The following is a 25,135-nucleotide window of genomic DNA, read 5'->3' on the forward strand; positions in this document are numbered from 1 at the left end:
GACAGCGGGAAGTCGACAAGCACCCAAAAAACAGGCAAGATAGGGCTTGAAGAATCTTCTTTCTTCAGCACAGTGCCACGGAAAGAAGGCGAGCACCAAGCGACACTGGAGGTCACAATGGCCTCAACACCTTGCAGCGGGTGGTGGCTGCGAAGATCAAAGCATCATAATAACACAAATCACTTGGACTAAAGGAAGATAACCAGAAGGAGACAGATTGATGCCACTCGAGGAAGCTGCGTTCACTCCAGAAAGTACCTACTGAACAGTACCTTCCTGAAAATACCAGAAAGATTGCAGTCTTCATATTTGGCTTAGCGCCTCATGTCTTTCTGCGTGAACACCATCAATTTCTTGCAAACAAAGCATCTTATCCCGCCCCTCGAAATTTTCAATGGCGAGAGGGACAAAAACTTAGTTTCTCATGTGCCACAATGTCTATGTCTCCTCTCAACTGAGGAAAGTAGAGTGGTGAAGCGGAAAATAGTCCATTGTGGTGCTCAGTCTCCTCTTGCATTGTATCCCATCTCTCATGTAGCACATCAAGAGGGTTATTAGATTGCAAGAGGTTCAAGTGCGAGAACGCTGTATCACGCTAGATGGTACGGCAGTGCTTGGGTGACTTTCCGCGGCATGCAGCTGCGAGTATCATGGTTAGCTACATGTTAGACATAAGGACCAGAGACTTCACTTACTAGACGGGGTCGACCTCGACGAAACCGGGATAGCCGAGCAGACTGAGGCCGGCCACTCCAAATACAGTATGGAAGACGTCAACCATATCTCCCGGACGGTCTGAAATCCCTCCCTGCTCTACATCCTGGCATTTCAAGATGAATTTGGTCAACTCTGCCGCATCAATCCAATGCAACTTCCCCAGCATGGCCAGGCTGCTGAGCACCCACCAGCTGTAGCACACATCCACCAACTTCTCAGGTCGGCCATTAAGCCCACCGTTGGACAACTGTCTTTCACTGAGCCAGGCACCGAGCCGCTCACTGTCCACCAGATCAAGCCGCTTTACGATGCTCAGGGCACCGAGACATGTGAAAATTTGACCAGCATGCGATTCGGCCCCAGGAGACCTTCCAAAGCCGCCATCAAAGTTGGCACATGCTTGAATGTAGGACACGGCTTTCTCGATATCGACGAGATGCATCATATCAAGAATGGACAGTGCATTGAAGGCACCATACAGAAATCGGGTGTCAGTTTCACCCCATTCATCTCCGGCAAATGTACCAGAATTCCTATCCTGAAGGCCGGCGATATCTGGTTCGGATAATGGTGAGCACATCATAGCCATGGGATATTTCTAGACTTACATCTTGCAACCGCTTCCTTCCCCCCTCTCTGGGCTGTTTCAAGATCTGACAGAGCGTTAATGGTGGCCAAGACTTGCACTGCGCTCACGGTATAGAGCATGTGAGAATCGTGGCCTGGGGCGGCGCCGAAGCCTCCATCGCTGTTTTGACAGGCAAAGACGAATTCTAAAGTTTTGTCCCGCGGTATTGCATCTGGATGGCCCAGGAGGTGCAGGGCAGTCAACCCCCAGTAGACTCCGTTGAGTCTCAGATGTTCGGTCAACCAGTAGTCGAGCTCATCTCTTCGCTGGCGCGGCATTAACATCTGACGAGGAGGCACTCACGAATTCACGCACACTGTCCAGCTCCTGAATATATTTGACATGTTTGTCCACGACCAAGGTCAGTTCTGCAGGCCCGGGTCCGGTGGCAGAGTGACTACCCCCGACGCCCGGTCCGGCCACCAGGGCCATTGACAGCGGACGTTAGCTGCGTAACAATCTCTCCGCCGACGCACCCTAAGCGAAAATAGCCACAGCGAGGGAAACAACCGGATATGCGGTTGAACAAGTTGTCAGGTAGTAGTGGAAGCCGAGTAATGAGAGGCAGATGGTGGGATGTCTGTGAAATTAATAAAATGTTCTAGCTGTCCCATGCCAGTGCTTGGCAAATATCGTGCACTGCAGCCTGAGTAGTGCCAACGCCAGCCTCCGTCTGGACACGACCTCCTACCACTACTTCCAAAGTGTACAGTATGTAGGTGGTAGTTCATGTTAAGCGGGCTAGGAAAGAGACTGCCAACTATGTTCAATGATAGCTATGGTACAAGCACTCGCAGCTGCATTCGCTACAATTCAGGTAGAATTCCTACCCGGCTCCCCCAAACGGTGGTGTTGGGATTATATTATTGTTTACGGAATGGGCGACGTCCGGTCCTCTGCAAAATCAATAGCCGTGGCTGCTTTGATAGACGACGGCAACGCCGCACGATGATGAACGAGTTGAAAATTACTGTTACCACGCTCATACAGCCGGTGGTGGCACGTACAATACGAAGGTACGATAAATTGGCTGAGGTGAATGTCCAACAACCGAAGATCTTCCTGTCGATATCCAAGGAGGCGGTCATGCGCAATGGCTGTACCACACACTCAAGCTATGCCAGGACAACTACTAGCAGTAACAGGAGACAGCCTGGTTTCGAGCCAACAATGGTTGGTCTGCCCCAACCCCCAAGTCCAAGCTAAACAGCTTGAAACAAGGGTTGCGGCAGTCGTGGCCCTGATTACGCGGTCCCAAAACAGGTGGTGATACCCAAGTTTCCAGGATAGCACCCAGCTGGCCTCTATGAACTTTTGAGTAGTGTGTTGAGCCAAACTCGGTGTTGGACTCGTGTGTTGGATTTCCGTGGAGTGCCATGCTACGTACAACTTGAACTTGAAGGACTCGGAGTCAAATGATATGTGCCAGTAATTTGTGCCGTGGCGTTATGCAGCCGCAAGGTACCGGGATTTGTTGGATGTCATGCAGCACGTCCCCAGACGGTCCGGGGGCCTTCCGCCACTACTACACATCTTATCCCGTCTCTCTTCATATCGTCCTAAGGAATATTTGATGTTCGAATATTTCCTCTCATGAACCCTTACCTGCCCAGATGCCTGTACAAGATGTAGACGCTACTAGTAAGTCTAGGACAGGGCTGAGGAGGCTAACATGGTAAATCTGAGGCAGTAGTAGGCAACAGCTGGGGCTATCAAATGCAGCGCAGTACTTCTTGTCCATACAGCGACCACAAGAAGGAGGGTCTTGAAGGTGGCCTCACCCCGGTCTGCACTATCACTGCACCTGCACTCTATCAATTCCAGGATTCTCCAAGAGCAGTAGTGAATCTTCCTGACACATGCACTTTGTTATGCTTGACTAAATAAAAGTGATAGTATCGAGTAATAATGTGTTCACTTGCAAATTGAATAGCACTACAAGCAGCACTAGGCTAGTTGTAGGCGTTCACTGGCATCAGGTAAATTCCCACGGGCCTCCTTAGCCTTGTGCCTGGCACTGACCAGGCGCTGGTAGGTCGGAGGGAGGGGAGGAGGGACAATCTAGGCTCCAGCTCCAGGTTGGCGGTCCCATTGGCAGACGAGTGCAGGACTCGGGGCCTCGAGCTCCGCACTCAGGCTAGGGTTGCCCCTAAGAGCCCCTACTACGACACCTGCGGGCTCACCGCTCGACTGCGCTGCTATTTTATAGCAGCGGTACCTGGTAGTAGTGCACCGCGTGCCGCTATCGACGAGCTTAAACTGTTCCTGTCCTCACCTCTGCTTCACCGCGAGCCATCCGCGCAGCCACTGCATCTGGCCACCACCACTACCACCACTACCACCACCACACTGTCCTGCATTGCTTTGATCAATCTGCCAAAATCCCACTCGTATAGACCAGCAATCCTTTGGTCCTGGTTTTGGCTGTTTTGCTATTTGTTTGACTTGCCCTGTCTGTCCCCGCGTGTTTGTTCGGAGCATTGACCGCCTTGTCATCCAGCCTACGTTCCTGTCACTCCCTCAAAACTTGATCACTTCCTCCTTTGTCAGCCGCGCTCCTCGCAAGCCACCTCACGACTTTGACAGCCAGCCTGTCACACATTCAGGCTCTGCCCTCCTATGAAGATTGCTTGATCCAAACACCCTACACCGTATCACCAAAGACCGAAGTCGGCCTGTCTATCCCCGACGCTATCACTGGGCTGACTTCTCCGCGAATCCTTCAACTATACCCGCGCCCTATAGACCCTTTATACCGATCCTATCTTGGACCAAAATATACAGGCATCTTCACGCGCTGCGTGAACAAAAAGAAGGAGGACAGGCTAGCTCTATATATTATTGCCAGATGACTTGTTGAATTCCCCTTTTCCCAGGCAAGGTGTGCGCCATCAACGACCGCAACCACACGCCTCAGTTGTACGCCTGATCCCCTCCTACACGCATCTTTTTGGATAAACATTGCCATAAAACCGGCCCGACGCAAAGGAGGTTGCACAGACAGGGTGTTCACCCGAGAGGGCAGCATCCAGGTCCCGTTAACCTGGCGCAAACAACTCACACCCCGACCGAAAGCACCGCCGGCTATCTGCAGCAGCCCCTGTGAAAGATATCTCAATCGTTGCGGATATGCCTAAAGCCTCGGCTCCGCCTTACCTCAACCTGTCCTCCAAGAATAATGAGGATGTTTTTGGGCTTACACCGGCGACTCTGAGTCCGAGATCGACTGGCTCTCCTCATACTCCCGAGTCCCCCCCCGGGTCACCTTTTCTACAGGAACCTTCGACGCCTTCCATTATGCATCCGATCTCCACTTCGCAGGATATTCGTGACGAGGGTGAGCGACCGGGGCCGAATTCTCCTACGATTACTGCAATTCCTGAATTTCCTCCTTCACCAGTCACTCAGTCGCCGAGACATGGACGCGAGGCATCCAAGAGCTTCTTCTCAAACTTGATGGCCTCGAAATCCTCACACAAACTTCAGAGTTCCGAATCGAGCATTCCAGAAAGTGGAGAAAGACCAGGCACAAGAAGTCGACCAAGTTCGAAGGATAGATCTGTTCATTCAGTGCAGAAGCAAGGCTCGACGCCGGAACTATCAAAAATGGGACCTGGGAACTCAAGTGCCGGCAACACTCCTGCTTCCTCGGAGGCTACTCCCCAACCAGCTTCGGAGGGTGCTCAAACAAGCAGAAAGGTCAGGTCAAAGCTGGGCGGGATTTTGACACGAACCAAGACTCTAAAACTCGACGAACAGACACCGAAGGGCAAGGGCTCAGCACCCGGGCCACTTCAAATTGATTCGACGCACCAGACTAGCGACAATCTTGAACCGTCTCCCAGAACTGCGCCCATCAAGATGATGGATCACCGAGAAAGGGTGTTGGCCAGTCAGGCTAGTGGGCCGATGCGTAACCACTCAGCAGATCGTCATCGCCGGGACGAGTCAAGTGCGGGAAAAAGAGAGCGACTAGCAGGGAGCATGCCTGCATCGCACTCCTTCAGGGAAGGGTCTACACTTCAGATTCTCTCAAATATTGGTCAAACAGGCAAGGGCATGGGTGACCGCCTGGGGAAGGCCGGCAAAGGCTTTTTCGGAAAGATTACCAGGAGTGCGAGCAGCACCGAACGCGAACTCGTCACCGATGACAATTACACTTGTACCACCATCAATCTGCCACTTGTGAAGCAAACTCGCAAGACTCGGATCGCTCGACGCCTCGATTTGTCCAAGGACAAAACCGAATTTTGGATGCCTGCCCTGCCATGGCGGTGCATTGAGTAGGTATCAGTATCTCCTGAAGTTCACACCAGGCTAACACTCGCGCAGCTACTTGAACATGAACGGTGCCGAAGAAGAAGGATTATATCGAATCCCGGGTAGTGGCCGGGACGTCAAACATTGGCAACGTCGCTTTGACACCGAGTACGATATCAATCTTTTTGACGAGCCTGAGCTCTACGACATCAATACGATCGGGTCTTTGTTCAAGTCGTGGTTGCGAGAGTTGCCGGACGAGATTCTCCCCAGGGAGGTTCAAAGCAAGATTTCTAGCCAGTGCGCGGGCGCTACCTCAGCACCTCAGCTCCTCAAAGACGAATTGTCCCGGCTTCCGCCGTTCAACTATTACCTCCTCTTCGCCATTACGTGCCATCTCAGCCTGCTGAATCACTATGCTGACAAGAACAAAATGGACTTTCGAAATCTGTGCATATGCTTTCAACCTTGTCTGAAGATCGATTTATTTTGCTTTCAATTTCTGGTTATGGACTGGAAGAATTGCTGGCAGGGTTGCTGGACAGAGCAAGAATACCTGGAGGAGGAATACCGCTACGAGCGCGAAGGGTCCATCAACGAAGCCGAAGACTCGGCGGGCGACGAAAGGGCGATTTCATCCAGTGGAAGCAGTCAACCGCAAGCCCCAATGCCGCCACGGACCGCGGATGCAGGCGCACAACGCAAGTCGACCATGCTCAAGTCAAAGCAAAGGAGTCTGTCCTCGGAGGGTGGCGCAAGACGGCGAGCCGACAGTGGGCATGCTGTTACGCAAAGCGTACCGACAGTACCGAGAGTGGTGACCCCAGAACCTCCTGCGTTGTCGTTGGATCAAAAATTGCCGGAATTGACAGGGCTTTCTCCCATAAGGATGTGAGACGAATACCTTGGTATTTTGTGTCATCTGCAAACCATACCTTCTTGGACATGGACAAAAGGTTATCGCCGACCTGGGGGGCCTTCTGGATGATGCATTTATCTTGGTTCTGGGATGCCATACTGCATTCTGCATTTGATGGGGCGGCGGCTTGCGACTGTCATTTCTTCTTTTGGCGCCATCCGGCCCAAAACAAATTCTGTATTACCACCCCTTGATTTTTGACTTGGCATTGCTGGTTTGCGCACTACAGGCACAGAAAACCTGGCATCTGCGATTGCATTGGATTGATGACGTTTACGAGAGCGAGAGCGACAGTGGAGACAGTGGCGGAGCTGGAAGACACAAATTGGAGCTGGAGGAGCGTTGGACAGTTTTCTCATGTACGATTAGGTGGAAACGGAGCAGTGGTGCTGGGAACAGCAAGGAAGGAAGCGGTTGCCCTTTAGACATTCATGTCTGAGAGGTTCAAGATGCTTGCCCTTCAAGTTCCGCAGAGATTGATACCCAAATGAACAGGAGTTTCAAGTTTCAAGTTACGGGCCATTGAGCGTAGATGAACTCCCACGCTGTCATGCAGCGTTTGACACTATCGTAATTCTTTCCCTGAATCCATGGGAATATCGCGTATGTCTGGACTATGAAGTCCCCGCCGCTGGATCAGTCGGTCTCCCTGAATGGTACTCGGACTGGTATCCTTCCCTTCCACACATGTGGGCAAATAGCCACTTCTCTGGACGTTAGCCCTTAGTTGGAAAGGTAGACGAGAGCGAGACCGCGAAGCGTGAGTGACTAAATAGTCTGGTGCCAGTGGTGCAGTCGAGAGTAACGTAACAGTTCCACTGCTGCACAAGGTGCTGCCGCCTAACAGAGCAGAGCACAGCCAAGAGCCCAAACCGAGTTCTTTGGTCTTGTCTTGCTTGTTGTTGGAGCGGTTCCGTGGCTGTGGCCGTGGCACGGAGTCAATGCCCATGTTACCTAGGTAGAGGATTTCAGGGCCAGCGCCGAGGACGACGGCCAACAACCAAATTTCATTATCGTCCGAAAAAGAGAAAAAAAACTTTTGGCATGACTTTTATCCCACCTTGCTTCCGCCCTTCCTCCCTCTCCGTTCATTATTCCGCTGCCTCCTCTCCTGTCTCTTCATTCTCTCCAAACGCTCACGTCTCCCTTCCCCTCTGACGGTCCTTCCACTACCTTCATTGTCCTTCTCTTTATTGAGCTTATCATCATCCAATTCGACCAACCAGTCGTTTTCCCCTTGCTTGTTCTTGCCCTTGAACCCCCATTTCTTGACCCACTCGCCCTTCTCCTCGTCATAGACCAAATTCTTCTTGCGCTCCTCGAGCGCCGCGCCGCCCTTCAGACTGCCGCCGTACTTGCCAATTCCCTTTTTGCGAGCGAACAGTTCCCATTTGGTGGGGGCTTTCGGTTTCGGAAGTGGTTTCCACCGCGGTAATGGGTTGGTGGGGGCCGGAAGTGACATGACGAGACCGTCTGGGGTAGATGTGATTGTGCATGTTGTCAGGAGGGTGTTGAGGAGGACTTGGGCTCCGTCTCGTGCGATGGTCTTGAGGGTTTCGTTGCGCTCGGAATAGGTTTGGGATAGAAGTGTTGAGGTCGGGGGGAGGGGGTTTGGGTCCGTGGCTGTGAGGTAGCCTAGGTCGAAGGTGTAGGGTGTGGGTTTTGAAACGGTTGTTGATCTGTATAAGAAACATGAATTTGTGAGCATATATGGTTTTTGAGCGGCAATGACAGGCCAGGCCTCATGTCAGAGTACATCAATGCGATCAAGATATGATGAACAGAGCGGGACTGGGACTTACGGTCTTTCTTTCTCTGTGTTGGTTTTGGACGTTGATGAGCCGCCTTCGGCCATGGTGGTGTCGACCATGATTGACTTGGCAGTTTCTGATCTGTTGCAGTGGCTGTTCGTAGCGCAGGGTCTGTTGGAGAAAAACAAGCGGAGGGAATATTAGAGGCAATGCACAATGTGGGTGTTATGGTTTGTATGCTGGTGTTTGGATTCAATGTTGGTGTCGGCGTCTGGCCTGGGAAAAAAAGTTGGATCGTCGGGTCGAGTTTCTCCGCAGTCCAGAACTTTTGACTTTCTCTGATGCCGCTTTTAGCAGGGTCTCCCACTCGAGCGCTTACTCAGCGGAGTTGACCGAGCCTTGTCAAGTACCCAGGCTCGGAAGCCAGGGTTTCGCATCCCTCGGGGCCCTTTACGACACATCACTCTCATTGTCGACGCCCTTGAAAGTTGTTCTCGGTTGAATGATCCTTGTGCTGTACCAACGGTTATTTCTGACTGGTTTGATGTCTATTCTGGAACCCCTGTCTATAAGGAAATGCAGATAAGCAATCAGCATTGAGATCTACCGCATACCTGTCCTCACCCATTTTCAGCTCCCTGCAGTATATCCAATGTGGTCGTTGCATGTTACATTCACTATTCATAGACCGTTCGATCATTTCCCTATCGAGACGCCTTACAGTTTAGCGGATTGTGCTGTATAAATCAGCCTCTACTAATAAGCATGAGACGGTCGACTTGCGTGTATGGGACATACCAGTTAGAACACACGTTGCGAAAAGGCCCCACGGGCTGAACTGTCTACCTAGCCTTGCTAGGTATAGAGGGTAGCGTGAGGCCCGACGTACGGTACAATGTACTAGCAGTGAGGATGCCAGACTCCAGACGCAGCCTCATCCTGCCTTATTAAACTGGGTTATAACTGAATTGACTTTGGCAGCTTTATCTCTTCGGGAACCCTTCGGAAACCCTACCACAAACTCAACACCAACAACGACGGTCCTATAAGGCTGGTAGCCGACCGAGCTCTACTATCCTCACAATTCTTGGCTAGAACTGTCTTCGCCCAAAATGTGTAATGATGGCAGAGCTCTCACCCGTGGCGCCAGAGGATAAGAAACTCGTCGCCGGCACCGGTCCTCGGAAACGAAGATGGCACTCAAAGGTGCTGACCGGCTGCTTGAAATGCAAAAAACGACGGGTCAAATGTGACGAAACCAAGCCAGGTTGTCAGAGATGTAGCAAGATTGGAGTCCAGTTGTCCAGGATACAGGATTCCCGTTGCTCGCATTTTCGAACTACCAACTGGGCCTCGATTCGACTCGGATATGGACAAAGCAAACTATGATTACTTTGTGCATAGCGGGTCTGCTCTTCTCTCGACGTTTCAGCTGAGCTCGACGCCTTTCTGGACAAGAATTGCCCCCCAGATCGGTGAAATGGACCCTGCCGTTCGACACGGGTTGATAGCCCTGGGCACAATCCAGGCGCCATTACATCGGTCCACCGTCAAAGACCTCGCCCTCGCCCCGAACCGCAGACCAGAGCTGGACCCTGGTGCCATGGTGCATATCAGCATAGCGATGCACCTCCTCAGCACCGCCGATCCAGCCACCTTGTCTGTCGAGGTTGCATGACTTGCTGTGTGCTGTTCCTGGCCGTGGAGATTTGAGTGGAGAAGACCTCATATTCATATGTCCATGTCCTAGCGGCGCACCGCATTCTGCGCGATAATATCCCCAAGATCTACATGAGCGGATCTCGAAAGAGCGAGATCGTGAACGTGTACCTGCCCATGATCGATGGACTTATAGTCCAAGCCTGCACCTTCGCCGACGACTTTCCTCCGCCCACTGCCGGGATCCCGCCTTTCTACAAGCTTCATTTTGGCCTGGAGAAAGTACACTCGATATCAAACTGGAAGGACGCCTTGGATGCCATCATATCACTGTTGCGATGTGTTTTGAGAGTCACCTCAGATCCAGTATTCTATACCGTGGGCAAAGCAGAAGTTGCTGGAGCACTTGACCGCTTTGCTGTAAAGCTGGTAGAGCTACAAGTCACAGGAAGTCCACCGTCCGATGGCATGACTGAGGAAGAGGAGTACTCGCATCTTCGTCTGCATCATCGCGTGGCAACCATTATGCTGCACACCCTTGCCGAGGAGGACGCGACAGTCCATGACAGATATATTCCCGACTTCCTGCTCGTTTTGGAGCGGTGTGAGCACATCATCGACAGACGGGCTTCTGTCCCGGAAGAAGACCTTCCCAACATCAGAGGACCAACGCTGGGCATCCTGCCTCCGTTGTTCTTCGTGGCCACGAAATGTCGCAACCATACCATCCGCCACCGGGCATTGAAGCTGTTACATGGAACCTTACTCAATGAGCGCGAGTGGACTAGTTGCATGGCAACGATGATGGCCAAGTTCGTCGTTGTACAAGAGGAAAAGTTGAATGGTATCATGCCCGGCGATGAACCCGACCTGGTCAAGGTGCGACTTCGACTGCATGATATTGACTTCTCGAGCAGCAAGCATACGATGCATCTGGGATACTTCCTTCATGTCGACGGGAAACCTCGCGAGTATTGCTGTGTCACACTTCCCTATATGTCACACCCTTCCGTGCAGAATAACGGTGTCAATACTTTGATGTCTAGAAAAACTCTGAGGGCGTGTGGTTACAGCAGCATCATCCTATTTGCCCCGCCCATCGATTGTCATTGTGTTGACCACGATGAGCCGGGCCTTTGTCGCATAGAAGAGATCGCTTGAGTTGGAGTACATAGGGTTCAGCCAAAACATACCCCTATTTCTACATGATGACCGACCATGCGCCAAGCCACTCGCCAAATACATGCACCCCGGTGTCGCGCCGACTCCTCCACATGACAAGATTTGTATGATTGGAAAGGCAGATCAACGGAGAAGGCATTTGGGCATCCTTGGTTCGATTGAAAAGGGATCCTTGCTTCTCCGTTTGGATGATCCCCCTGTGGTCAGTGCGATAGTCTTTCCTGAAACCACTTCACCGAGGCTATCAGCTTTCTATGGTTTCCGATGCTGTCACCACAAAGTCGACGAATGTTTCGGGCTGACTCAAAAACGGAGAGTGTCCAGCTGTACATGTGAATTCCTGCACCTTCACGCCACATTCCTTGACCATCCGCCTCTGCATAGACAATGGCAATGCCTGGTCATTCTCGCAATACAGATAGCTCACCGGGATATCCTTGTACGCGATCCGAGTCACTGGGTTGAATTGGCAGATGGTGGTCTGGGGCTTCAACTGAGAGGACCAATGCCTTTGCTGATCGACAGGCAAATCTTGATAAAATACCTGTTCGGGGTTCATTACATGGCAACTGCCATCTTCCTACGACGCCGAATTAATAATCTTTGGTCAACCCAGTTCCACGTTTTCTGGATGTCATGACCGTCCAGGGAACCACTTACTTCTGCCTTGATGAACGGCGCCAGTTGACCACCGACGGCATCGCAGAGATGATGGCCTACTGGCAAGATGAATGCGCAAGCATAGAACAATCGCACAATACCACCCTTTTGGCCTTTCTTCTGCCGTTCCGTCTTGCCCAGCCCGGCGGCCGCTTGCGTGCCAACGACGCCGCCGTACGAATGCATCACCAGCAAGATGTCGTGGCCTTGATCAGCTAGGGATTTAAGCTCCCCACGCACGAACTCGGCGTCGTCGTACATGGTCTTGGTGGGAGGCGTTGCGCCTGTCGATGGCTGTTGAGGACATACGACTGTATATCCAAGGTCCTCGAGTTTCGACTTGACAGTATCGAAGCCAGCTGGACCGTGCCATGACCCGTGGAGGATGTAGATGAGCGGTTTTACTGTCATTGTGCAATATATTGGAGAGCGGCAGAAATGTCGACTATGCAGCTGACCAGGGCATGTGTATATATACATGTTACATATATTTAAGTAGGTCGTTGCCGCTCTTTCCGTGCAGTATTGGATTACAGCCATGGTCCACTGTTCTCATTTCGTATAATAGGGCAATGCTATTCTCCTACAAGGTCTGCTCGATCGTAGGTGGACAATACTGCCAACGTCAACACACTTCATGGTGTGGGCCATGCAAAGGCTAGCCTCGTGAACGATCAACCATCCACTTCAGGCCACCCGTGAGTCTGCGCGTACGGTACCAGCACTCCTGGCTCCATCTTTACTCTTGGCTGGTCTAGTATACGAGCATCAATCATTTTGGTAAGATCTGCAAGCAGCCTGAGCCTGGTCCAGCCCAACTACAGGCCAGCCTTCTCCGGGAGGATGTGGAGGACGTTGATGGTTGACCCAACTGAAACTTGAAGCAGCGACATGATGAAAGGGTAAAGCGGCAAGCCACAGCTGCAGTGTAACCTGTCTCGGCTTCCATCCGCTTACTAAGCGAGTTGAGATACTCGATCACGTGAGATCACGAGGGCTACCAGTTCCTCCTACAGCCAAGCGCGGTTTTCGAATTCCATTGACTTTCAACACCAGAGGCTTTACCTCAGCACCACCACATACCCCATCAGCAGAGGTGTCGGCGCCGGTGCTTCGAGAGACACTGCAGCAAGAAGCCATGTCTCTCTCCATATGCGCCGACTGCCTATCCAGGCTCCGGATCTCGGGCCAGTCCAAATCCATGGGCACAGCTACAACTCTTATTGCCAGTGTGACATTACCTCGAGCGCCAGCATCGTCTTTTCACAGCTCCAGTCCCGTGGCGGCCAACAATGCCATTCTGAAGGCGAAAAAGAGCAGAGAGGTTGCAAAGCACCGATCCTCACAGTCGGCGCGGATGAAGAAGAAAACCCGAGACCGACCCAAGCCTCCGGCGATTGGGGAACGACGAGCCCAACGACATCGGATTGTCCTCAGCAACACCAACGCCTTTGAGATTGTCGGGATGGAGAACTGGAGCAAGGAAAACATGGCCGATGAAGAAAACGTAGGACACGTGTTGGGACTTGACGGAGCTTTGTTGGACAAGCTGCGAGACTGCCAGGCCTTCAAGACCACGCAGAACTGGAGCTTGTTCCGACGGCCAGCTACATTGGTCCGAACCGAAACCATCAAACTCGGTCGCGATATCGAGGCACTCAACGCGGAAAAAAAGACCGTCAGACATCTTGTTGTTGGTGAGAAGGCTTCTGGGAAAAGTATTCTCGGGTTGCAGGCCATGAGCATGGCGTTTATGAATGACTGGTTGGTTCTGAATGTGCCGCAAGGTGAGTTGGAATCTGTCACAGCACCTTTTTTAAAGATCGAATACTAACGTTACGATTTGTCTTTCAGCCCAAGCTTTCGTTAACAACACTTCGTCTTACGCACCCCTAAAGCAAGAGGACAACGACACAAAAGAACAATTATACATACAACCGCACTTGACCCAAGCACTGCTCACGCGGGCTTTGAATTCCAACGAAGCGCTGCTCAAGAGTCTCAAATTCAACCACGAGTTTCCCAAACACTTGCCTCTAAAACAGGGCACCGCCACTCTCAAAGATCTTGTCCAACTTGGCGCGAGCGACCACACCTTCGCATGGCCTGCATGGCAGGTGTTTTGGCGCGAAATCAGCGCACCGGGCGCCAAGGCACGTCCGCCGGTCTTGTTGGCCGTCGACGACATCGACCACTGGATGGGACCTAGCAAATACCGCAGTGCCGAGTTTGAAATCATCCATGCCCACCAGCTTACTTTGGTGCGACAGTTTTTGGGGCTGTTCTTCCCTCGAGGCCAACAACAGGCCTTTGCCAACGGCGGCATGATCCTTTTCAGCACCACTGGATCCAATACACCCGCATATCCAACTTTTGAATTGCTGGTTAATCAATTACGCGCTCGGACTGCGAAGAGCGGTGATTCTTCGGATTTCCCTCTTCCGGCACCGTATAGCAAGCCCGACTCTCGTGTCTTGGAGCTGTCGTCTGGTCTGGACCATGTCAACCTGACTGACTTGAAGGGTCTTAGTGTCCCAGAGTCAAAGGGCTACATGGACTATTTTGTGCGCAGCGGATTGCTCAAGAGGAACATTACTGAGAGTGCCATTGCTGAATTTCGAAGTCTCACCGGTGGTGGCGTGGTGGGAGAGTTGGCAAAGTTGGGAAGAAGGATTCGACTCTGATTAGGATTGAGTCTATACGAGCCGTGGAATTAGCCGATGTGAATGCATGTGTCAGTATGGGGTTCTTGTAACATTGAATGGCTAGCATGCACACTAGACCAGGACAAAAACATCTCGGTCGTAGAAGCGTGGCTGGTATATATCCTGTTAACCTTTTCACTGACTGTACCAGTATGCCAAACAAGAATTTTCGATACCACAGAAACGCCAAACTATATAGATTTCAAGCCTCAAGCTGTGCCCGTGCCGATGCCGAATGTAACGGTCTCGTATCATCGTCGTCCATTTCCACGTCCTCCTCATCGTCTATTTCACGCTGTGCCAATGCACCATGCTCGTGCGGATGAGGTTGGCCATTGTAATTTCGAACGTCCAAAGCTTGCTGCGCTGAGCCGTGGCCGTAGGTTCTGGGACCGATATCAGTGGTTCTAGTAGTACTACTACTAGCAGCAGCAGTAGCGGGTGCTCCTCTCGTGCGTTGATTCTGCTCCAATTGTTCTCGAAAAGCGTTGGTGTTGGTGTTGGTGGTGGTAGTGTTGTTCGTGGTATCGGCAACGTCGGTAATAGTTGGACCTGGAGCTGGACCGGGAACAGGAACTGGACCTGGAATTGGGCCGGGAACAGGAACGCGAGCGCCAGGGCGAACGCGAGGATATTTTGGTCGATACTGTTCTCGCCGTTGCTGTTGTTGCTGGGATAGCTGTTGCTGTTGCTGGAGGTATGAGGTACCACCAGCAGGGATATGACGACCACCACCACCGCCATTTCCACCAAGATACCCCATTTCCATATCCACACCCATATCTATATCCACATCCAGATTATCCATATCACGCACCTCCAACGGCCCATCCCTTTGCCTTCTAGTCGGTCTCAGTCGTTGACTGGCCGTAGCAGTAGCAGTAGCAGTAGATTCCAACCCGTACCCCGACGGCGGGAGGCTCCTCTGCTCAAACGCATCCGTGTTCGTATCATACCCATCCTCACCCTCAGTAACCCTATCATCCAAAACCTCCAACGTCCTCGCATCCACCAAAACCCTGCCCGGCACCGGCCGTCGAATTGGCATCCCCCACGACCGAATAGGATACGCCCTCCCCTTTTCCCACACATGACTTACAGGCGGGAAATACTGACGATATGCGCCCCAGGCACAGAGAATCCCTAGTGCTGATCCGAAAAGAACATCGAATGGATGATGTCGGGCGTCCATGATTCTCGACATGGCGATACATGATGCCGCGAGTGTGGGGATCAAAACAATAACTGTTCGCCAGACTTCGCCGCGGTGGTCGAGGACGTGGAGTTTGGCGGCGAGATATAGCGACAAAAAGAATAGGCCGGCGAAGGATGAGGATGAGTGGCCGGAGGGAAAGGAGCGGAAACCTAAACGAACAATACAATCAGCATTGAAAGAAAAGGAGAACAGAGAAGGGGTAGATAGTTGAACGACAACTCCGTTCATGACTACCGCGACCGTCATTCACTCACTTACCATCTTGCATAATAGCCTCGTCCTGCTGTGTACAAATCGCCTTGGTCACCAGTCCATACGGTACACCGTCGGCAGCGCCCGTCTGGGGTTGACATCGATCAATAAGGTCGGGACGGGGTTTGCCACATAGATTCTTCAAAGTGCCTGTGATGACGAAGGCGGCGCCTTGGGCTAACAGTAAACCTAGCCAGCCGCAGTTGAGTTCCCATAGGCGGTCGGTGAATGTATATCTGTTGAATCGGGATCGGGCTCGCTGGTGGTGATGGGAAAACAGGCCGTCAATAAAAAGTGTATATATCAAAATCACGGCCGCGGGAAAGGCGCCTGATAAGACCAAAGCGATGTGGATTGGGATCCGTTCGTGCACTGCATATGGATATTGAATGGAGATATTGTTGAGAGAGAAGTGCTGCGAGAACGGGGTGACTAGTTTGTCGAGGGCGGCGTAGATGATGGCCAGGATTCTGGACAGAACAGAGGGATGTTAGAAAATCCGAAAGGTCATGACGTGCTGAAAGTGTACAGTAGTAATCTCTTGAAGGCATTTGACACTTACATGATGATCAGGTAGTCGACGACATAGGAAAAGAGCGCTTTCGTTGGAATCTTGCGCTTGTTTCTTGCTGTTCCTGTGCCGGTGCTCAAAGAAGCGAAATGGAGATGCCGGTTCAACCAGTCCATCATGAGAAGCACAGAAAAAAAAAATAATACGATGTGTAATGGATAAGATACCTAGGTGTCTGGTGTGATATTGGGGCACAGCATGGAAATCATCATTCCGCCATTCTGGGTTATTGTAGTTTTGTTGCTTGAGGAAAGTGAATAAAGCAACTCAAGTCGACGGATTGGATGAGTTATGCATAAGGTAGGGTTCAAGCTGTCGAAAATAAAATAAAGCAAGTCGATGCCGTGGACAAAGAATGTGAATGTCAGTGTCTTTGTCTCATTCTTGTCCTTTCTTCCTCAAGGCTGACATTGACATCCGAAAGTCATGCTGAACAGAGTGTCGCGTGCCTGGCTGGCTGGCTCGAGGAACGAAATACTAGTAGGCGGAGCTGAACCAGAAGCGACTGTCCGAGCCGCCCGTCAAGCGGATGCTAGTTCTGGCCAGGTATTGCGTCGTACAACATTGTAGCGACGATATTAGCGAGACATGGGGGCTTAGGCGGCAGATGAGGCTGGAATGGCGCTGGCACTGCAAGCATGGGTAAAGAGAACTTGGACCAGACGTTCCTGGGTGCACCGCTAGAGCCAATCGTCCCCGTGATACCGATTCTTTGTGGTCCCGACCAAGCCTCCCAGCCCCCTAAGCCCTGTCAAGTGTCCGGAAGGCTTTGGGCGACCCCTGGATCGTATGTGATGGAGCCTGGCTTCAGGCCACTAGCAGCGAGAGCACGAGGCTGTGCAGCTTGGCTCAGCTGTGCCATGCATTGGCCAAGCGGTGGCATTTCAAGTCATTCTAATTCCTGGAATTTACTGGCACATCATTGGCAACGAACACAGTAAAATAATTTCATTATCATAAATTGTAGCATGAGGCGCTTTGGAACAGATATTGTTGTTTCTTTCTTTCCTCTTGTGCTTCTGTCAGTGCGAGGCTCTGATCCGCAAGGCTGGATGATCCTTAGTCCACGCCGGCAACTTGGGTACTATTGTACCTTCATTGTATCGGCTCAATATAACACTTCGTTTGCCGCGGTAGAGGACCACAGAGTATCTGAGAAGAATCTCCTCGGTCGAGACGGCTGAGAGTACAGTACAGTATATCCGCGATTCTCCAGGCAGGCACTGCTTCGACAGGTGGCGAGTCAAGCCAACTGGCGTGGTCCATGATATAAAGGGGCCACAAGGCCTGGACCCACCGTGCTAAATAGCAGGGTCGACGGTAGTAGTGATGGGGACGAGTTTCGATTGAAGAGAAACAGATCAGATCAGACCAGATCAGACGGTAGAGCTTTCGTTCAAAAAGCCACCTCCACTCCCAGCCCCTAGGCCTGGCTCGATATGCCCTTCTTTCCCGCTCTCTTCGTGCTCTGTAGAAATCCGAATTGATGATGTGCCCACAGCCCCATTTTGGCCATGTAACAAAACCAAATATACCAGTTGCAGAAATCAAGTCAAGTCGTCACTCATTCATTCTCCATCGTCCATGTCCTCGTCATCGCTATCGCCGGCTTCGATCCAGACGAGTCTCGTGCCGTTGTTGGCAACTTGCCAGACCTGTTTTAAAAGCAAAAATTAGTCAAATGTTGACGACCCAAGTAGACAACACAGCAAAATGAGGTAAAGTGGCCACTTACATCAAGCAACTCATACTCCTCAATGGTCCTTTGCAACTGATCGGCCGTGAAGCCCTTGGCCAAGACCAATTCTCTGACACGGGCCAGATTCAATTCTCCCCGGGCGCCAGACCCGACACTGGCGGCGCCGGACTCTCTCATTCCACGGATGAGATCATAGATCCTCGAACTGACCGTCTGATCGCCTCCACTACGCTGGTCATGATACAGACTTGCCTTGGAGACCTCGATCAGACGCAGCGCCTCGTCGACATCTTCGTTGACGACTTCGTTGCTGAACCTCAACCGCGCAAGCGCCTGAGACAGACGCAGGACGCCTAGCAGCGTTCTGGGCGAAGTGTGCGTAAAGTGTTTTTTCGACCCTTCGTCGCGTTTCTGCTGCTGTCTCATCCGCACGTACGCCCCGACCATGTAGTCCGAAACAGACTTGGGCACGTTGGGCCGGAACGTGCGTGCCTGCGCAATATACTGTCGGACCTCGTGGGGAGAGAACACGACACCCTCACCTTCCGGTTCCGGGTGCTCGTTGTGCATGTGGACGTAGCAGACGTGGTGGGCCAGCTCTTCGTCGGCTTCCCGCGACGGCGTGTCCAGGATCAAGAACAGCACGTCGAATCGCGACAACAATGCTGCCGGGAGATTGATGTTGTCCACGGGCGAAATCCGGGGGTTATACCGCCCATACAGAGGGTTGGCTGCTGCCAAAATCGATGTGCGGGCGTTCAACGTCGTGGTGATTCCAGCTTTGCTGATCGAGATGGTTTGTTGTTCCATGACCTCATGGATCGCCGTGCGGTCACCATCGTCCATTTTGTCAAACTCGTCAATGCAGCAGATTCCGTTGTCCGCAAGCACCAAAGCACCACCCTCCAACACCATCTCGTCCGTCACAGGATCTCGCATCACGGCTGCTGTCAGACCTACTCCGCTGGATCCTCTTCCGGTCGTGTACACGCCCCGTGGTGCCACTTTGGTAATGTATTTCAGTAATTGGGATTTGGCCACACCTGGATCGCCCATCAGACAGACGTTGATGTCGCCACGGATTCGCATGCCGTCGCCCATCTCCTTGGTGACGCCGCCAATGAGCAGCAGCAGTAGCGCTTTCTTCACGTCCAAATGACCGTAGATTTCCGGCGCGATAGATCGAGCCAGGTACTCGTACATGTGGCCCGTCGCCTTGAATGACTCGATCCGTCGAATGATGCGCGGGTCCATCGTCAGGTCTTGGTATGCCTTCTTGTGCTGTGTGACGTTTTGAGCCTCTAAATATGTGTCTGTTAAAAGACCAGCCCGAATCGCTCGAAACCCAGTATAAGGTGTCGGGAGGAAAATGCCGTCAATATCGACGACGTCGCCAGGACTCATTGTTCGCGTAAGGCTGCCTGTACAGTGTACTGTTAACGTTCGAGGGATATGGCCGACTGGAACCTGATCGGCCATCTCCTGGATCTTAACTTCTTGGAACGGCAAGAATTTCGATGCTCTGGTCGATGGGAAGAGTTGGCCTTTGGAGTCGTTCTCCTTGCATTCTTCCGACGGGCAGATCTGCAAAGGTGTAAACTGTCTCGACGTGACTGGCTGAAAGATCTCACAGCCACACCGGTCACAGGTGTAGGCCTGGATCTGTATGCTCGGCTTGACATCGGTCACTCTTGTGGTGATTCCGCGCACTGTGATGAGGTGCCCAAGATGCTCACCCCGAACTTGCCGTACGGCCAAAGTCTTCTTCGGAGCATCGGAACCCCTCGGTGTCACCGGTTTGAAGTTGACTGTGTATCGTCTCGTCAGCTCCGGAGGAAATGTAGAAACTGGTAAGGCGGCGTCAGCCTCTGCTTCTCGCGCCGAGGCTACTGTCTCGTTCCTCTTTGCCCGCTGGGCCATGATGATGTCGAGAACATCGTCTTTGAATCTGAGGTAATGTCAGCATTTGCCCTAATCCAGCCAGGGCATACTTTACGCACGAGATCTCCTTGCTGGGCTTGGGCATGACTTTGTCCACAGCATCGGCGAAAAGGTCAACATAATGCTTCGTGTTGGTTGTCACAGACTCGACCAATCTCAGATTCAGCTCTGCGGGGAGCGTTTCTTCGAACTAGCGCAACTTGTCAATTCAGGTTCAGAGCTCTCCAAATTTGTCCCGTACCTCTTGGAGGTCATCCAGCTCTACCAGGACATTTTGTCGCTCTCGATTCGCTACCTCTTGTAACATATCCATGTATTTTCTTTTGGGCTGCCGCCTCGAGTTGCCGGAATGGCCTTCTGAAACATCGTCCATGAAATCATATTCGTCGCTGGTATGGTCGCCGTTTAGGTGCAAATCATCAATTGCTTCCGCAGCCGCGTCGGTCGAGGTTTTGGAGGTCTCGAATTTCTCAAGAAACGACTGAAACGCCTCTAGTTGTTTCTCGTAATCGACGAGCGCCTTATGCTGTAAGAGCGCCATTGTGTTGCGCTGCAACGAGGAGAGGTCAAGAAGTTGCTGGATTCAGGCGAGCTGGACGACGTGGATGGATGACCAAGGCGGATAGATATTGAGGGATCTTCGAGCAAGGGGCCATCAATGCAGAATGACAGAAGGCGAAGGCTGGCGCGGCGCGCGCTGCAAAGAAAACGCGACCCACGCGGCGCGACGCGTTCTGTTAAAGTGTATTTAGTGCGAAGCATTCAACAACATCCGCTGCGGGTTCTTCCCCTTGGTCGACCGTACAGTTTGCCGAGGTCCCGACAATCGGCGACTGGCACCGAGATGCAAGAACAGCGACCTCAATTGCTCTATCAACAACACCATTTTCGTCTACATTTATCGCCTGTCGTGTCTTCTAGGGTGTGGTTGTGTCGAGTCTCGCGGGCTATGTGGTGGCCATTTGTTTGTTTGCATTATATCTAGCCCAGGTTTCCTGCATATATCCTCCTTGAGCTGTCCTGGAGCTGTCCTCGTTCCGGTGAGACCACGTTGGCGCCGGGCATTTCTTTCATTATATAGCCCATCTTCAACATGGCACCGGCCGTTCGAGCTGAGGTGGCCCTGGTCTCACTCAAAAACTGTCTGGTCAACCTCCCTCCAGGCCTTATTGCCTTGATCAGCAACACCAATATAGTGAGTACCCATCGGCATGGCCGAATTTACCCCTGCAAACTAATGCTCCTCTAGCCGGCTCAAAATGTGGTTGTCGAACTGCAATATCGGTCACAGACTCTGTCAACGGGAGCCATCTCGAGCGGGAACTCCGCTGGCTTCCAGAGGTCGGCTTATGTTGGCTGGACAGGAATGCCCAGCCGCACCAGGCCTGCCTCGATGATCAGCAACGACCGTGCTCGAGCGGGAGGTAGAGAGCAAGAGAGCCAGATGGTTGAGATTGATGCGACATTTGCCAAAGTACTCGGTCTATCCGAAGGTCAGAAGATTGGCATCCTAATCCACCTCGATCCACCCGTCGCGCACAGTATCAACATTGAGCCTCTCACGCCGGCCGATTGGGAAGTGATAGAACTACACGCCACATTCCTGGAACTGAATCTGCTATCCCAAATTCGAGCACTTCCCAACCCTGCCTTCAGCAGCAAGGCTACGGTACAGGCCGAACATAGTCACCCCTTGACGCTGCACTTATCTCCAACAGCGACGGCCAACATCATTGTAACTTCATTGGTTCCTCCCATCCCGAGCACTTCGCCTTTTGCCAAGATTGCTCCGGACGCTGAAGTGATAGTCGCGCCGAAGACGCGACAGAGCGCGGGCCGGAGTGTCCGTGGTGATTCGAGAAGCATAGCAAGCAGACGCAGCGGCAAAAGTGGCGTTAGTAATGCGCGAAGCTCCCACGCCCGCAGAGGACCTGTTAAGTCTGCCATCTTTCTGCGTGGTCTCGACCGAGCAGCGGCAGATGGATTCTTCGAAGAAGATACGGAATCCACATCTTCGCCCAACTCCAAGCTGTGTATCTGGCTTAGCAATGATGTCATTGCAGCAGAAGGCCTCCGGGCAGCCACATGGGCGAACGTGACAATTGTGAAGCCAGCAGGTCTGCGGGCCCAGCTCGATGCGAACCAGGTCAACCAGCTGAAGGAGGAAGAAAGCAGCGAGGTTGGGAGACCGGCATCCAAGCTTGTGGCCCGAGTATTTCCATGGCCAAACGCAGTCGACACCAGGCACGTGGTTTTGTCGTCCCCTCTCTGCAAAATGCTCGGAGTCGAAGGCATAGTGGGAGCCATTGTCCGTGTCGAGGCTGCGACGCCTCCGCTTCCGCGATACTCCATCAAGAAGTTCCAGTTCTATCCATTCCTGCCTCTGAATTCCAAAAAGAAAGAAGGCTTAAAATTCGGCGGAGACTCCAAAGCTGCAAAACAAGCCCTAGCAGACAAACTTCGCCTCACATTTGCAGGCGATGATGGCCTCCTTGCAGGTCCTATCACTGACGGGATGGTCCTTCCACCTGACGGCAACCCTTCTTCTCCTTCGTCATTCGATGGTGGGATCATACGCTTCCGTCGTCCGGCGTCAACAGACCAAAACAATGAGGACCGCGGCGGCGACTCGTGCTTGTGGGTACACGGACAAGAGCAAGACCAGGAGTTTGAGATCAAGTCCGAAGTCCCACGACCTGTGGAACTGACAGCCCTTTTTCCCACGTTCGCTCATGGCATCCCGTCGAAACTCCCTCACCTGGTCGGCACAGAGAGCATTTTCAAGCAATGCATGTCGAACCTGTCATTGTGTTCGTCAGTCCTTCTAACCGGTGGCACCGGGTCCGGCAAAACCTCGCTTGCCCAATCTATCTCGCAACGTCTTCGGGAAGACTACCTGTTCAACGTGACTTACTTTGCGTGTCAAAAGCTCGTGACGGACGAAACAAGGGTGTCGACAGTCAAAGAGACTCTGACGAGATTATTCATGTCAGCATCATGGTGCGCCCGACTTGGCGGGCAGGCGGTAGTAGTTCTCGACGACCTAGACAAGATCTGTCCCGTTGAAACGGAATTGCAGGTTGGAAACGACAACGGACGCAGCCGGCAGATCACCGAGATCTTATGCGCCATTGTCAGACAATACTGCAGCATCCACTCCGGCGTGGCGTTGCTGGCGACCGCACAGTCCAAAGACTCTCTGAACAGCATTATCATCGGCGGCCACATCGTAGGCGACATCATCAGCATCAAAGCCCCGACCAAAGAAGTCCGTCGCGACATTCTGGCATACCTGACCGACGACGGATCGAACAACCCCCGAAACCGGCACATGCGCAACAATCTGAGCCAGGACAGCACGCAAAGCATGTCCGAGACTTCGTGGATGGACCCATCGAATCCATCTTCGCGACCAGGATCTTCTTCCTCATCCGCACCCTTCTCTGCGTCCTCTTCAGGACCTGAAGGGTTCCGGCTTTCGCCCAGTCTGGATCTTCTCGACATAGCCGGCAAGACGGACGGCTACATGCCGGCAGACCTAGTTCTACTAGTATCCCGAGCGCGCAACGAAACCCTCACACGTCTCATAAGCACCGCCGAAACTGAAACCGACATGACAGTCAACGACAGCAACACGCCTCCGACACTGACCAAAGCCGACTTCGACGCCGCATTGCACAACTTCACGCCCTCGTCACTGCGCAACGTGACCCTCACCCATTCCAGCACGACATTCGCGTCTATCGGCGGCCTCAAAAGCACGCGCAACACCCTCCTCGAGACGCTCTTATACCCGACCAAATACGCGCCCATTTTCGCACGGTCGCCACTCCGCCTGCGATCCGGTATATTACTCTACGGCTACCCCGGGTGCGGGAAGACGTTACTCGCATCCGCCGTCGCAGGCGAATGCAATCTAAATTTCATCAGCGTGAAAGGACCCGAGATTCTCAACAAATATATCGGCGCATCTGAAAAATCGGTACGCGACCTCTTCGAGCGGGCGCAAGCGGCCAAGCCGTGCGTTTTGTTCTTTGATGAATTCGACTCCATTGCTCCCAAACGGGGCCACGACAGCACGGGCGTCACCGACCGCGTCGTCAACCAGATGTTGACGCAAATGGACGGCGCCGAAGGTCTCGAGGGCGTCTATGTCCTGGCCGCAACCTCTCGGCCTGACCTGATCGATCCGGCCCTTTTGCGTCCGGGACGTCTCGACAAGAGTTTACTCTGCGACATGCCCGACATGGACGACCGTCTTGACATTTTGAGGGCAGTCTGCTCGAAACTCCATTTAGCTCCTGAGGTGGATAACCGGTTACTTACTGTTGCTCAACGCACTGACGGGTTTAGTGGTGCCGATCTCCAGGCTTTGATGTATAATGCCCATTTGGAGGCGATTCACGATCTACTTGGGGACAACAATAAAGACCAAAAAGATAAAGTTAATGGGTCTACGAGTCATTCATCGTCTACCACCGCCGGCAACGGTCGCCGTCGCAAGCGTAATTCTGCCGGTGGTGGAGGTGGAGCTGATAAACACGATTTCGTGCAGTTTCTCTACTCCCCTGAAGAAGATGCTCGCGCGAAGAAACTCCTCACTTCCTCTGCAATGGACTCGCGGGCAGCTATTGCCGCCAAGCTCGACGAGTTGAAACTCGCGAGAAAACGGGAGAAGGAGCTTCTTCGCAACAGTCTGGCTCGTCGGTCCTCATCTGTTGGATATACTGATGGTACCACCAAAGATGGAGACGTCGACAACGCCATGACCGAACAAGTCGTCACCATCGAGTGGAAACATGTCGAAAAGTCCCTGGGCACAACAAAAAGTTCCATCTCGCATGACGAGCGGAGAAGGCTGGCTGCCATTTATCGGGAGTTCGTGGTCGGCCGGAACGGAGAAATGCCAAACGGAGAGGGAAACAGGGAAGTCGGCGGACGAACGAGTCTGATGTGAGAGGTGAAGGAATCAGCT

At 52.5% G+C, this 25,135-nt stretch overlaps 10 protein-coding genes across 10 annotated transcripts; 5 read left to right on the forward strand and 5 right to left on the reverse strand.

Annotated features, from left to right (window-relative positions):
* Positions 1 to 590: 590 nt before the first annotated feature.
* HMPREF1120_00408 (protein geranylgeranyltransferase type II) lies at positions 591 to 1,777 on the reverse strand (the record flags this gene model as incomplete). The annotated part of the gene is made up of 4 exons (XM_009154406.1): positions 591 to 639; positions 696 to 1,272; positions 1,326 to 1,611; positions 1,661 to 1,777. The coding sequence occupies 4 exons, from the start codon at positions 1,775 to 1,777 to the stop codon at positions 591 to 593; spliced, it is 1,029 nt and encodes a 342-aa protein (XP_009152654.1).
* Positions 1,778 to 4,474: 2,697 nt separating this feature from the next.
* HMPREF1120_00409 (RalA-binding protein 1) lies at positions 4,475 to 6,500 on the forward strand (the record flags this gene model as incomplete). The annotated part of the gene is made up of 2 exons (XM_009154407.1): positions 4,475 to 5,628; positions 5,678 to 6,500. The coding sequence occupies 2 exons, from the start codon at positions 4,475 to 4,477 to the stop codon at positions 6,498 to 6,500; spliced, it is 1,977 nt and encodes a 658-aa protein (XP_009152655.1).
* HMPREF1120_00410 (uncharacterized protein) lies at positions 5,825 to 9,268 on the reverse strand. Its single transcript, XM_009154408.1, has 4 exons — positions 9,074 to 9,268; positions 8,900 to 9,012; positions 8,327 to 8,841; positions 5,825 to 8,203 (listed from the first exon to the last, which is right to left on the reverse strand). The coding sequence occupies exons 3-4, from the start codon at positions 8,392 to 8,394 to the stop codon at positions 7,576 to 7,578; spliced, it is 696 nt and encodes a 231-aa protein (XP_009152656.1). The 5' UTR covers positions 8,395 to 8,841; positions 8,900 to 9,012; positions 9,074 to 9,268; the 3' UTR covers positions 5,825 to 7,575.
* A 376-nt stretch (positions 9,269 to 9,644) lies between these two features.
* Positions 9,645 to 9,953, forward strand: HMPREF1120_00411 (uncharacterized protein; the record flags this gene model as incomplete). Its single annotated transcript, XM_009154409.1, has 1 exon — positions 9,645 to 9,953. The coding sequence occupies one exon, from the start codon at positions 9,645 to 9,647 to the stop codon at positions 9,951 to 9,953; it is 309 nt and encodes a 102-aa protein (XP_009152657.1).
* Positions 9,954 to 10,066: 113 nt separating this feature from the next.
* HMPREF1120_00412 (uncharacterized protein) lies at positions 10,067 to 11,095 on the forward strand (the record flags this gene model as incomplete). Its single annotated transcript, XM_009154410.1, has 1 exon — positions 10,067 to 11,095. One exon carries the CDS (start codon positions 10,067 to 10,069, stop codon positions 11,093 to 11,095), a length of 1,029 nt encoding a protein of 342 aa, XP_009152658.1.
* Positions 10,826 to 12,436, reverse strand: HMPREF1120_00413 (uncharacterized protein). The gene is made up of 2 exons (XM_009154411.1): positions 11,777 to 12,436; positions 10,826 to 11,696 (listed from the first exon to the last, which is right to left on the reverse strand). Exons 1-2 carry the CDS (start codon positions 12,314 to 12,316, stop codon positions 11,361 to 11,363), a joined length of 876 nt encoding a protein of 291 aa, XP_009152659.1. The 5' UTR covers positions 12,317 to 12,436; the 3' UTR covers positions 10,826 to 11,360.
* A 478-nt stretch (positions 12,437 to 12,914) lies between these two features.
* Positions 12,915 to 14,460, forward strand: HMPREF1120_00414 (uncharacterized protein; the record flags this gene model as incomplete). The annotated part of the gene is made up of 2 exons (XM_009154412.1): positions 12,915 to 13,563; positions 13,631 to 14,460. The coding sequence occupies 2 exons, from the start codon at positions 12,915 to 12,917 to the stop codon at positions 14,458 to 14,460; spliced, it is 1,479 nt and encodes a 492-aa protein (XP_009152660.1).
* On the reverse strand, positions 14,443 to 17,184 carry HMPREF1120_00415 (PAP2 domain-containing protein). Its single transcript, XM_009154413.1, has 3 exons — positions 16,512 to 17,184; positions 15,956 to 16,419; positions 14,443 to 15,846 (listed from the first exon to the last, which is right to left on the reverse strand). Exons 1-3 carry the CDS (start codon positions 16,637 to 16,639, stop codon positions 14,684 to 14,686), a joined length of 1,755 nt encoding a protein of 584 aa, XP_009152661.1. The 5' UTR covers positions 16,640 to 17,184; the 3' UTR covers positions 14,443 to 14,683.
* Positions 17,185 to 17,442: 258 nt separating this feature from the next.
* HMPREF1120_00416 (minichromosome maintenance protein 7 (cell division control protein 47)) lies at positions 17,443 to 20,848 on the reverse strand. Its single transcript, XM_009154414.1, has 4 exons — positions 20,402 to 20,848; positions 20,220 to 20,350; positions 18,256 to 20,167; positions 17,443 to 18,175 (listed from the first exon to the last, which is right to left on the reverse strand). Exons 1-4 carry the CDS (start codon positions 20,699 to 20,701, stop codon positions 18,089 to 18,091), a joined length of 2,430 nt encoding a protein of 809 aa, XP_009152662.1. The 5' UTR covers positions 20,702 to 20,848; the 3' UTR covers positions 17,443 to 18,088.
* A 405-nt stretch (positions 20,849 to 21,253) lies between these two features.
* HMPREF1120_00417 (DNA (cytosine-5-)-methyltransferase) lies at positions 21,254 to 25,117 on the forward strand (the record flags this gene model as incomplete). The annotated part of the gene is made up of 2 exons (XM_009154415.1): positions 21,254 to 21,355; positions 21,410 to 25,117. The coding sequence occupies 2 exons, from the start codon at positions 21,254 to 21,256 to the stop codon at positions 25,115 to 25,117; spliced, it is 3,810 nt and encodes a 1,269-aa protein (XP_009152663.1).
* Between the last annotated feature and the right edge of the window lie 18 nt (positions 25,118 to 25,135).

This window comes from Exophiala dermatitidis (assembly GCF_000230625.1).
Source record: "Exophiala dermatitidis NIH/UT8656 unplaced genomic scaffold supercont1.1, whole genome shotgun sequence".
Classification (NCBI taxonomy): Eukaryota; Fungi; Ascomycota; class Eurotiomycetes; order Chaetothyriales; family Herpotrichiellaceae; genus Exophiala; species Exophiala dermatitidis.

What these genes read in the sequence shown, in the direction of transcription:
- HMPREF1120_00415 (XM_009154413.1), bottom strand. Translation starts at nt 16,639, where the DNA reads ATGATGGACTGGTTGAACCGGCATCTCCATTTCGCTTCTTTGAGCACC. An exon ending in GTCGACTACCTGATCATCAT is followed by an intron (nt 16,420 to 16,511) that starts GTAAGTGTCAAA and finishes TGTTCTGTCCAG; the next exon opens with AATCCTGGCCATCATCTACG. An exon ending in CGAGGCTATTATGCAAGATG is followed by an intron (nt 15,847 to 15,955) that starts GTAAGTGAGTGA and finishes TTGTTCGTTTAG; the next exon opens with GTTTCCGCTCCTTTCCCTCC.
- HMPREF1120_00416 (XM_009154414.1), bottom strand. Translation starts at nt 20,701, where the DNA reads ATGGCGCTCTTACAGCATAAGGCGCTCGTCGATTACGAGAAACAACTA. An exon ending in AAGCCCAGCAAGGAGATCTC is followed by an intron (nt 20,168 to 20,219) that starts GTGCGTAAAGTA and finishes ACATTACCTCAG; the next exon opens with ATTCAAAGACGATGTTCTCG. An exon ending in AGGAGTATGAGTTGCTTGAT is followed by an intron (nt 18,176 to 18,255) that starts GTAAGTGGCCAC and finishes CTTTTAAAACAG; the next exon opens with GTCTGGCAAGTTGCCAACAA.
- HMPREF1120_00413 (XM_009154411.1), bottom strand. Translation starts at nt 12,316, where the DNA reads ATGGCTGTAATCCAATACTGCACGGAAAGAGCGGCAACGACCTACTTA. An exon ending in CGCCGTTCATCAAGGCAGAA is followed by an intron (nt 11,697 to 11,776) that starts GTAAGTGGTTCC and finishes TCGGCGTCGTAG; the next exon opens with GAAGATGGCAGTTGCCATGT.
- HMPREF1120_00410 (XM_009154408.1), bottom strand. Translation starts at nt 8,394, where the DNA reads ATGGTCGACACCACCATGGCCGAAGGCGGCTCATCAACGTCCAAAACC. An exon ending in AACACAGAGAAAGAAAGACC is followed by an intron (nt 8,204 to 8,326) that starts GTAAGTCCCAGT and finishes TTTCTTATACAG; the next exon opens with ATCAACAACCGTTTCAAAAC.